The 12,042-nt window shown below is 52.8% G+C and overlaps 1 protein-coding gene across 1 annotated transcript; it reads left to right on the plus strand.

The window, feature by feature from the left end:
• The first annotated feature begins 2,231 nt into the window (after positions 1–2,231).
• tab1 (TGF-beta activated kinase 1/MAP3K7 binding protein 1) lies at positions 2,232–10,928 on the plus strand. The gene is made up of 11 exons (XM_088930042.1): positions 2,232–2,278; positions 3,301–3,437; positions 3,699–3,852; positions 4,292–4,378; positions 5,268–5,394; positions 5,835–5,951; positions 6,364–6,475; positions 7,006–7,150; positions 7,258–7,474; positions 8,526–8,682; positions 10,232–10,928. Exons 1-11 carry the CDS (start codon positions 2,246–2,248, stop codon positions 10,449–10,451), a joined length of 1,506 nt encoding a protein of 501 aa, XP_088786168.1. The 5' UTR covers positions 2,232–2,245; the 3' UTR covers positions 10,452–10,928.
• Positions 10,929–12,042: the final 1,114 nt, after the last annotated feature.

Below are 12,042 nucleotides of genomic sequence, written 5' to 3' on the forward strand. Positions count from 1 at the left end.
CGCGGGGGAGCTGGAGCCTATCCCAGCAAGCAACGGGCACAAGGCGGGATACACCCTGGCCGGGACGCCAGTCCATCACCGGGCACGCATTGACTTACTAGCATCTCGCTGGACTAGCTACGTTGCCACCCCCTACAAACAGCGCGAACGATGAAACGCCCCTCATTCGTTCGTGCTGCGTTTGTGCCGGGTCGTGCGGTTGAGAGTAGCGTTTGTGGCGCTTTCGTTCCCGAGATATAGCGCCTTGTTTGGCGGGTGATCACGTCACCATGCACGTCCACCTTGACCGCCTGTCGAGTTCAAGCGCTCTGTTACTGCTGCGAGAGTAACAGTTCTGCGATTGTGTTTCTCTGTTTGCCCGGGGCGGGTGATTTTGCATTTTATACCAGTACCTTCTGTGCGTTTGTGTGAACAGGAAAACTAAAATTGTCACCAATATCAGACCCTAATCAGAAGGGTTGCGAGTGTAGCCTTAAAAAGCGAACAGTTGCCAACAATTGCTTGCTCTTACAAAGAGGCTTTAACGAGCACGTCTTAATCCTTCCTTTTTTTAAATCTGAAGAAGTAATCACTTTCTCGCCGTCTCCTTCTTAAATAAACATGCGCACCAAGGGACGTGTCTTTAAAAAGGCTTGAATTTGCAACTTTATGAACGCCAAGACCACTGTTGCTCCTTTTATGCAAAGCACTTGCGTCAGTGTGAAAAGGACCCAGGATGGTTTTTAAAGGGGCACTGTGTACAAAGTTGACACAGGTAGTTCATAACACATCCCAGAAACAGCATTGGAAAGTCTACCGTCTCACACATGCAGACCGCGGAAATATTGGGAACCTGTTTTTTTTCACATGACAGAAGTGAACATGTATCTAAGTTCTTTACTAAACTGTCATTATCCACGTGTTTGTATTTACAGGGTCCTCATGCGGAAACATGAAACGATTAGCTCAAAGTCCTCTTATCTTTGTGTTTCTGGTCCATCATTGGTGGTGGACTTTCTAATGTTTGATTAGGGTCTGATATTGGTGACAAGGTTTAATTTTCCTGTTCACACAAACGCACAGAACTGCTACTAAATGCACCCCACCATCCCGCCCAAGCTTGGAAAAAAAACGTACTTCCAGTGATAGAAAACATTGCCCGCTGGTAGTGGGAGCACAGCCTGTCCTCTCTGGGCAGCCAGGTCTGCCTGTGTTCCTAGTTTCTCTGGCCAGGCTGTGGTCACTGTGCCTGTCCTCTCTGGGCAGCCAGGTCAGCCTGTGTCCCCAGTTTCTCTGGCCAGGCTGTGGTCACTGAGCCTGTCCTCTCTGGGCAGCCAGGTCAGCCTGTGTCCCCAGTTTCTCTGGCCAGGCTGTGGTCACTGAGCCTGTCCTCTCTGGGCAGCCAGGTCAGCCTGTGTCCCCAGTGTCTCTGGCCAGGCTGTGGTCACTGAGCCTGTCCTCTCTGGGCAGCCAGGTCAGCCTGTGTCCCCAGTGTCTCTGGCCAGGCTGTGGTCACTGAGCCTGTCCTCTCTGGGCAGCCAGGTCAGCCTGTGTCCCCAGTGTCTCTGGCCAGGCTGTGGTCACTGAGCCTGTCCTCTCTGGGCAGCCAGGTCAGCCTGTGTCCCCAGTGTCTCTGGCCAGGCTGTGGTCACTGAGCCTGTCCTCTCTGGGCAGCCAGGTCTGCCTGTGTTGCCCAGTTTCTCTGGCCAGGCTGTGGTCACTGAGCCTGTACTTCATCAGGGTCAGAGACAGACATGCACTTTCTACCGCACTGTAGAAATTGTGTCTGGGATTAGACAAACATTCTTCCCCAAATTTATCAATCTAATCCCAGAATCCCCACACCTGCCAGAATCACAACAACTCCCAATCCTACTGGGAGAGGGGGGAGGGAACTCATTTGGACTGGCAGCCCAGTGTGTGATCTCCTGTCCCAGCCTGAGGAACAGTGAGCCCGTCTCTCAATAATGCTCTGTATGTTTGTATGTAAATGCCTTATGATGTGTCTATATTGTACATGTCTGTAGATTTGATGTTAATTGCATTTGTATTGCTTTGGAAACACTGATTTATTCATTGGTCGTGCTAAGAAAGCATCTTGAATTGAATTGAAAACGTGTCATTCACACATTACCCAGAAGAGGGAAGCAAGCAGACCGAGACCGGCCGAGGGTGTGTTGCCGTACGACCCTGCAGGGCGTCCACTGTACGGCAAGGACGACTATGGCGGCGCTCTAACAGGAAAAGTAGGTTAGTTCCGCTCAAGATGGCCGCGCAGAAGAGGAGCTTGATGCAGAGTGTAAGAATCGTCCCAATAACTTCTTCTTTCACCAGGAATTCGTTGCCTGGACACTCGCATCGAATTTGTCCTGTACAACAGTGGCTCTAGTTCTTTATAATTTGTTCCATGTCTGTAGAACACAAATGCAATGATGCGTTTTTATTTCCAGTCTCGCAGCGACTCTGAAGTGTACTGGTATTTATTTATTATTGTATCGGAGTACGAATGAGCAGTGTCTGGTCAAGTGCATTCAATTATAATATGGGAATTAAAGTTAATATTCGGAAAAAATACTGTAGAATGTCTTCTGAGTGCTTTTAAAACAGGCAGCACGTTCCACCTTACATGTATACTTTTGCGGTGCTGCAAGGTAGGAATTGCTTTTGTTCGGAAACGTTGTTACTTTGGGCTCATTCCCAGTGCGTTTCAAGGGCCGGGGCGCCAGTAAGAGTCTACTGTCAAATTAAAAGCAAGCGTGCCGCCGAATTCTCGACCATGGAAAACGGTCGTTTGACAAGTCTCTGAACTTCAATGACCGGCACCCTTGATTAAAATGATGCGGCCAGGAACCGTGGCAATAAGTCTTCATTGGCACAGCTCCCCGTTTCCTCGTACTTCCTGGTTCTGTGCTTGCATGGTGTTGGCATTTATCATCTAAAACTGGCACCTCTCTACAGTATATATATATATTCATGATATATACAGCTGTGGTTCTCGCTGTCAGTCATTTGTTCACGCAAAGTCCGCTTTCTTACAATGTACTTTGTGGTAAATATGTAAATAGACACATCTGGGTATAGTGAGGTTTGCACAGTCTCGCACATCCCCGTTGACATTTTATATTATTAAACAAACTTACACCAGAGCAAGTAGACTCGACGAAAAAGGCAAAAGACAGGGAAGCGAGGGGGACTGGGATGCAGCAGAGGTGTTTGTCTCTGTCAGGTGTTGCGGTGGCTGCGTGCGTGTGCGTACGTGCCTGCGCGGATTGTCGCTCGCTCACTGCGCCACCGCCTGTGTGTGTGTGTCCCCCTCCCCAGGGGCAGCAGCAGAGCTGGACCGATGACCTGCCCATCTGCCGGCTGTGTGGGGTGGGCACCGCGGCCAACTGCGTCTACAGCGCGGACGGCAAGGGGACGCAGACGCACCCCAACGAGGACGGGCACCTCCGCTTCCGGTCAGGCAGCTGGTGGGGGGGAGGGGGTGCGATAATGTGCTCTTTGACAGTGGGGAACCGTTGCTGATAACGATAATTCCTTAGATTTCTGAGCCCTGTTGCACGAACAACCATGCCTTATCTCTCCGTCAGTACAGTGTGCACAGATTTTTGCGCCTCGTTGCGCGCCCTGACGTGGATCTTCCCGATTTCTGACGTGGATCTTCCCGATTTCTGTCCCGGAGCGGGGACGCCTGACGTCTCTTCCGTGTGACTCCGCAGGGGTGAGGACAGCTGCTTCCTGTACGGGGTCTTCAACGGCTACGATGGCGTCCGAGTGGCCAACTTCGTGTCCCAGAGGCTGACGGCCGAGCTGCTGCTGGGCCAGCTCAACTCCAGCCACTCGGACAGCGACGTGCGCCGCGTGCTGGCACAGGTAGGGGGCGCTGTGACTCCCTCCTCCGGGTACTGCGCCGGCCTGATTTCAATCTCATGTACGGGGGGGGGGTTCACGATTTCCTCTTTTATCCCTGATACTCTTGTCTGTCTTTCACTGTTCCCTGGAATCCAGTCTGTCACTCACTCTGTGCTTTGTTCTGTGCCTGTCAGATCCCTCTGGTTCTCTGGTTCAGTCGACAGTCGAGATTTGATGTCACCCTGTAGTATCTCTGACAAATGATCATTCAGTCCTCAACAGCTTTACTACTTCTGTTTGTCCAAAATGAGGCTGTACATCGTGCTTAGCTTACCCAGTTAGCCCTTATAAACTGTTGATCATCCTGCATCTCGGTGCCTATGGGAAGACCTTTTCCTCTCTGCCCTCTTAAACGGGGCGGTGCTCAATTTGGCCGGCACTCCTCTCCTTCTCCCCGCAGGCCTTCGATGTCGTGGAGAAGAGCTACTTCGAGTCGATCGACGACGCCTTGGCCGAGAAGGTGAACCTGCAGTCGCAGCTGCCAGAGGTGGGCCCGGAGTGCGCGAACACAGCTTTACCAACCCGCTACTGAGAGAGGCTCTGATGCTTTTAGCCCTGGCGTAGACAGGGAGGGTTAATGCACACCGGCACAGAGAGAGCAGCGCAGCTTAGGTGTAGACACACTCGCACATTGGCAGTAATAATAATTAATAGCACTTCCTTACACTTTTATAGCACTTTTCTGGACACTCCACTCAAAGCACTTTACAAGTAATGGGGAATCCCACTATCAACACCAATATGTAGCCCCACCTGGATGATGTAACAGCAGCCAGAGTACTCCAGTCCACTCCCCCACACACCAGCTCTCAGTGGGGAGGAGAGCAGAGTGATGAAGCCAGTTCAGAGAGGGGGGTTATTAGGAGGCCATGATTGGTAAAGGCCAGGGGGGAACTGTGGCCAGGACACCGGGGTAACACCCCTACTCTTCTGGAGAAATGCCCTGCGATTTTTAATGACCAAGAGAGTCAGGAGCTGGTTTAATGTCTCATCCAAAGGACATCACCTGTTTTCCCCTTCACTATACTGGGGCATAAGGACCCACACAGACTGCAGGGTGAGCGCCCCCTGCTGGCCCCACTAACACCTCTTCCAGCAGCAGCCTCAGTTGATCCCAGGAGTCTCCCCTCCAGGTACTGGCCAGACTCAAACCTGCTGCGCTCCAGCGAGCTGCCAGCTGGGAGTTGCAGGGTGAAAGAGCTGCTGGCAGTAGAAAGACGAGGATGCTTTTGCCAGTAGCGCAAGGAAGCCAGTAAGTCACGGTGCCCCAAATCCACGCTTCCCACACCCCAGGCAGCCGTGAGAAAGGCAGGGGGTCAGGGGTGGGCCTGTCGGGCGTGCTGCTCACCGTCCACTCTGTCTCTGCCTGCCCCCAGGGGTTGCAGTTCCACCAGGGGCAGAAGATCTCCGAGCGGCTCGGGCTCCTGGAGCAGGAGGTGTCGGGCGGCACTACGGCGGTGGTGGCCCTCATCCTCAACAACAAGCTGTACATCGCCAACGTGGGTGCGTAGCCGGCGCGCCAGGCGGGCACGAGCCCTGCCCGCCCCCAGCCCGTCCTCTTGAGAGCGAGAGGGGGTTCCCGCGCCCTCGTCTCTGGTTTCCTGCCAGCGCGTTTCTCTTTCGGCGTGTTTGATGCGCGTGCGTGCATGAGTGTGTGTGTGTGCGCATGTGGGCGCGTGAAATGTCCGTCTCTGTGTCTGGGGGGGGGGGGGGAAACCCCAGATATATTTGGTTATCATCTACAAGCCGGTCTGGTGAGAGAAATGATTGCTGGGAATATTTTTCCTTATGATGATAATCGCAGGAACCCCTTTTTCAAATCGTGTCTGTTTGGGTCCTGAGCCATTCCTGTAGGGGGGCTCTCCCCGTTTTTCAGCAGCTCTGTCGGAGGGCGTCTGTTTCCGGGGGGGGGGGCGTAACGTTCTGTCTCGTCTTTCCTCCAGGCACAAACCGGGCCCTCCTGTGCAAGTTGTCGAGCGACGGGCAGAACCAGGTGATTCAGATTGGGCGGGCCCACACCACGGAGAACGAGGACGAGCTGCGGCGCCTGGAGATACTGGGTGAGAGTGCCCCCCGGTGGCCGCCGGGGGGGGGGAATAACACGGCTTGACGGCGGCCCGTCCAGCGCGGGGGAAACCGCTTTTGTTTGGAGAGCAGGGTGAAGCGTTTGTTTCCCGTGCCTTAGGGGCAGAAGAGAGGCTGCCCTTCAGAGCTTGCCCATCTGGCATACCGTCCAGACCCATCTGGTTACGTCAAGCATTTAAATATATATAACTGCAGGAATGTTTTCAAAATACAGTTATGCTACATGCAGTTTCTAACAGCACAGTATATTCTATGTAACGGCATCCTGTACAGAAATGAAAGCGGATTTGCCTTTGCTGTAAAAAGGGATCTGGAATTCAGGGCAGGCTGCGGCTGATTTCGCGATGGGCCAGTAAGAGGCTGCCTGGCTGTCTGTCCGTCCCGCAGGGCTGGATGCCTCCCGGATCCGGCAGGCTGGGGTCATTGCCGGACAGAGCAGCACCCGGAGGATCGGGGACTACAGAGCCAAGTTCAACTACACCGAGTTCGACCTGCTGAAGTGGGTACCCCTCGGCTCTTCCTGGCTGATCGCTGTCCGTTTCGTTCCTTGTGAAACGCCGGGTCCAGACCTTTCTCTGTGGCTGGCGCTCCTGGCTGTCGTGCCCCCTGGCGTACAATGCGTCCACATCCTGCTGCCCAGTGTCCCGGTTTAAATCGAGGCTTCTAGCACAGCAGAGGTTCGCATGCAAGGCCTCTTATACCCAGGAATAGCTATTTTATTTGCCAGCTTTGCGGTGCCACATGATAGCTGAGCATGTTGCACCTTTTAACTATTTCAGTTAGTGTAAGAGACACTTTGAAGGCGCATGCTGGCATAATCTCATGTAACAGCACCTGTGTGAAACTGGACGGATTCTTTCTGTATCTCGGTGCCTTGTATGGAGATGGCGTTTTTGATGCCGATGGGCTGTAGTCTCTCGGATGGATTGCCGCTGTGATGGAGCTCCATCATCCGTGGCAGGATGGCTCGAGATGTGCTCTGTGCAGACACATGCGCTCGAGTTGGTAGCCCCTTTCTCTTCCTCCTAGAGCGGCCAAAGAAAAGCCAGTCATTGCTGTCCCAGAAATCCACGGCGGCCACCCATTGGACGGCGTGAGCGGGTTCCTCCTCCTGATGTCAGAGGGGCTAATCGAAGCGCTGGAGGCCGCCCACGGGCCGGAACAGGCCAATCAGGTGAGTCCTCAGGTTGACTTCCTCCTCGTGTCCCGCCCCCCTCCCTCCCCCACCAGCAAGTGCGGTTGCGGTCTCCTGGCAGGTGACAACCTCCCTGTCCCTCGCAGGAGATGGTCTCGATGGTGGCTGCGGAGCTGGCCCTGCAGACTAATTTGGACGCGGTGGCCCAGGCGGTGGTGGAGAGGGTCAGGAAGCTGCACCATGATGCCTTTGCCAGCGGCAGACTGAAGGCGCCGGCGCAGGGTGCCAAGCACGAGGACATGACCCTGCTGATCAGGACGCTGAACTACAGTGTGGACAGCTCTGCGCTGACGCCCACACAAGGTGAGAGGAACAAACAGGGAGGTTGCTGATATTGGGCTAATAGGCAAGACCTCCTCCATTGATCCATTTCAGGGCTGTGCAGCCCTGTACCAGCTTGGAATACACTTCAAACTCAGTGCTTCATTTCAAATCAGTACCTGTAATTAATAAGAATAATTTCTTACACTTCTATAGCATTTTCCTGGACACTCCACTGAAAGTGCTTTACAGGTCATGGGGAATCCCACTACCGCCACCAGTGTGTCCCCCCCCACCTGGATGATGCGCCAGTTCTCTCCCCGCACACCAGCTCTCAGTGGGGAGGAGAGCAGAGTGATGAAGCCAGTTCAGAGTGGGGGATTATTAGGAGGCCATGACTGGTAAAGGCCAGGGGGGAAATGTGGCCAGGACTCCGGAGTCATCTATCCATCCATCCATTTTCCAACTGCTTCTTCCAATTCAGGGTCATGGGGGAGCTGGAGGCTAGCCCAGCAAGCAATGGCCATAAGGCGGGGTACACCCTGGACAGGGCACACGTAGACGCAAACACACACACACACACACACACACACACACACACACACACACCGAAGCCGATTAAGCTGCCAGCATGTCTCTAGACTGTGGGGGGAAACCGGACATGCTACTCGGCTTTTTGAAAATGCATTATTTTGCTGTTATTATCTGTAAGCTATTAACTGTTCAAGTTAACTTAATACAGTGAATGTAAAGCTGTCTGAGATGCTTGTGCCCTAATCTTCAGTTTGGTTATGGTCAGCGTCTTACCACATGGCATTAGAACTGATGACACCATAGCTCTTCCCTGGATACATTGGCTGTGTGAACATCAGACTTCTGCGATAGTCAGAGCCCCGTGCCAGGTGTGATTGGTTTACTTTTCCTGCTGTGTTAAATCAAGTCTGTGATGCACCAAAGTTGTCATTTTTATTGAATGATTATTTGCCTTATTGTGAGCCCAGATGTGCACAAAAAAAAACCACAGCTCCTGAAGAAAGTAGAGATTGGAAACACTGCCCGTGACTTTGCTAAGAGAGAGTTTTTGTCTCTCCAGGGGGACGGATATACCCAGTGTCGGTGCCCTACTCCAACAACCAGGGCACCAGCAAGACCAGTGTCACCCTGTCTCTGGTGATGCCCTCCCAGGGCACCCTGATGAACGGCAGTCACACGGCCTCCACCCTGGACGAGATCACGCCCACCCTCACCAAGTGAGTACCGGCCTGAGCAGGGAGCCCCAAGACTGGGGCACTGTCCCCTTGGACCCTGGAGGACAGGGCACGTGTCCTTCGTTAACTAAATATTTCAACAAGCAAGGGGCATTGATGATGAAGTAGTGGGATACAGGAAAAAATAGAGCACACCTGGGGCTTCAGCTGTTGAATGTACTGTACTGCTGTGTAGCTGTTCTCTTCCTTCTTCGAGTCCTTTTGACTCCCTCTTCCCTTCTCGTCACTCTCAATCTCTTTAAATATGGCTGCTCCCCCTCTACGCAGCAGAGCTGCAGCCTGGAGCTGGCTGTTCTGCAGCACTGACGAGGGCAGGAGTAACACCTTTCTCCAAAGACGCTGTAGTTCAGACAGCTCCCCCGTTAGCTGCGGGCAGCACTGAGAATGAAAATTCCAGGTGCAGCAGTGTGGTTCGGTACAAACCTGGGACTTGCATGCCATTGTGGCTCAGGGTAACCGCTGGCTGACATGCCAACCACGTTTAAAAAAGTGTTGGCGGTATGTTTTTTCTTTTACCATCCATTTTCTGAACCTCTTCATCCAAAGTCACGGGGGAGCTGGAGCCTCTCCCAGCAAACACCGGGCATGAGGCAGGGTACACCCTGGGCAGGACACCAGTCCATCACAGGGCGCACACACACATGGGCACACACTCACAACAGGGCTGCTTTTACCAGAAGCCCCTTAACCTTCTGGACTGTGGGAGGAAACTGGAGCACCCGGAGAAAACCCCACATCACAGGGCGAACATACAAACTCCACACAGATAGCACCCCAGGAATTGAACCCCAGGAGGCAGCAATGCTAGCCACTGCACTGCCACCACTGTGCTGTCCTATTTTTTTAAAAATAGAAATAACATTACATAGAAGACCTCAACCCATACCAAATCATTGCGCACCTCTCCTACAGAAATCCACACAACTATCCTAAGTTAGTTTACTTTACCCCAGTCACTCAAAGCCCCTATAATTGCACAGTACCCCTTCTCATTGCCCTTGCCCATAAACCCAGACTCCTTTACTGTGAGCTCATTTATTAAATCGCTTGATTGAATGTGAGATAAAGGAGTTGCTCTTTTTTTTTTGGCATCTACATTGAGGGACTCAAAACACATTTATTTGAGGGTATGTGTTGGTATCAAACTGGGCAAAGTTGCCCGATTATGCATATAATAATAACAACAACAAATTATTATTATTCCTTACACTTACATAGTGCTTTTTCTGGGCACTCAAAGTGCTTTACAAGTAATGGGGAATCCCACTACTGCCACCAATATACAGCCCCCACCTGGATAATGTTAGCGAAAGGGCACCAGTAAACTCGCCACACATCAGCTATCAGAGGGGAGGAGAGTAGGGTGATGAAGCCAATTTATTTATCCCAGAAACTCGCATTGACTGCAGCGAACACCCCACATTAAATGTGCCCCCCCTTGTGAATCAGGCCTAGAGGTGATGTCGGTGGTGGATCTAGTGCTGTGCGCTTCCTCTCGGTGTCTGAGTGAATCCACTCTTCTCCCCCGCAGCCAGAGCCCCACGGCCACCCTGCAGTCGACCAACACCCACACGCAGAGCTCCAGCTCCAGCTCGGGCGACGGCAGCCTCTTCCGGCACCGCGGCAGCCAGGCGCCGCAGCCCGACGAGACCGGCCGGGTCGAGCCCTACGTGGACTTCACCGAGTTCTACCGGCTCTGGAACGCCGAGCACAGCGAGCTGGCGAGCGCGGCGGGGCTCGGGCCGCAGTGAGGAGGGCCCGTTGTTGGGGGGGGGGGGGAATCAGTCGCCGAGCTGTCCGACCCGGAGGCTGACGTTCATCCTGCAGGGTCGCGGAGTGTGGTTAGGAAGGTTTCGGATCAAAACCTTCACCCCGTTTCTTCCATTTCTTCCCCTTTCGATTGTTGTTCACCTGTCCAAGGAGGACTAGAGACTTAGGCAACGAGATCGTGGGCTTGTTCTGGCCGGGGGCGGCTGCAGAAAACCATTTCCCCTGAAGAATCTGAATGATGTTATGGCTGGGGACTAAGGGTCTGGATCCTGTACCGGCGGGTCGAGGGGAGAGTGTCGATGTACAGGACAGGGAGGGGCCAGAGTGACTGGGAAGAAGGACCATTCATCGGACACTCTTGTTTCCACGCTGAGCTGGCACTTTCCAGCACGTGCGCGCTCCGCTACGCATGTTCTGTGTTGTTAGCCTGGGCAAATGAAATAAATCTCAAAAACCAATACTTTTATTTACAGATATATTTTCCACTTGGTAGTGTTTCCTTATCCCTGACTTGCTGGTAATGGTAATGTGGACTCCCCTCCACCACCACCAGTGTGCAGCCCCACCTGGATGATGTGATGGCTGCCAGGGTGTGCCAGAACACTCCTCACACACCAGCTCTCAGTGGGGAGGAGAGCAGAGTGATGAAGCCAGTTCAGAGAGGGGGATAATTAGGAGGCCATGATTGATAAAGGCCAGGGGGACACCCCTACTCTTTTCAAGAAATGCCCTGGGAATTTTAATGCCCACAGAGAGTCAGGACCTCCGTTTTACATCTCATCCGAAAGACGGCGCCTATTTTACGGTATAGTGTCCCCGTCACTATACTGGGGCATTAGGACCCACACTGACTGCAAGGTGAGCTCCCCCTACAGGTCCCACTAACTCCTTAGGAGGTCTCCCCTCCAGGTACTGGCCAGGCCACACAGCTTCAGTGGGTTGTCGGCTGTGAGCTGCAGGGTGATATGGCTGCTGAGGTAACACCCTGTCCTGTACATGTTCATGTAGATCTAGTGACTGAAACACTGATCATAATCCCACACGACCAGGTCCAGTCTCCCCCCGACTCTCCTAGTCCCCTGCAGTGTGGCAGTTCTGTCTGTGGGATCAGTTAAAGCTGTGTGGTGTGATGTACCACTGAAATGGAGCAAAAGCCAGTCAGGATCAACGTCTAAAGCCATGAAGTGCAACTGTCTCTAAGGCCTGTTAGATCAGGGATGTCAAAGACAATTTGTGAGGGTTCTCTGGTGTTTGGTCCATCCTGAATAGTCAGCCTTAATCACTTTCTGTTGCTGCGGTTAATTATTAGCTGATTACTGAAGGTATTTGCTTTATTAAAGACACAGTTCCCTTTTAAAGACCTGGTGCACAGGCCATACACTTGTGCAGTTAATAAATGAGACCAACTGTGTCACTGAAATGGAGCCCCTGGTTCAATTCCAGACCTGGGCTGCTATCCGCATGGAGCTGGTGTGTTCTCCTTGTGTTTGCATGGGTTTCCACAGTCCCAAGACATACTGGTACGTTAAATTGGCTTCTGGAAAAACTGGCCCTGGTGTGAGTGCATGTTTG

This window comes from Atractosteus spatula, chromosome 13, assembly GCF_055471065.1.
Source record: "Atractosteus spatula isolate fAtrSpa1 chromosome 13, fAtrSpa1.hap1, whole genome shotgun sequence".
NCBI lineage: Eukaryota > Metazoa > Chordata > Actinopteri > Semionotiformes > Lepisosteidae > Atractosteus > Atractosteus spatula.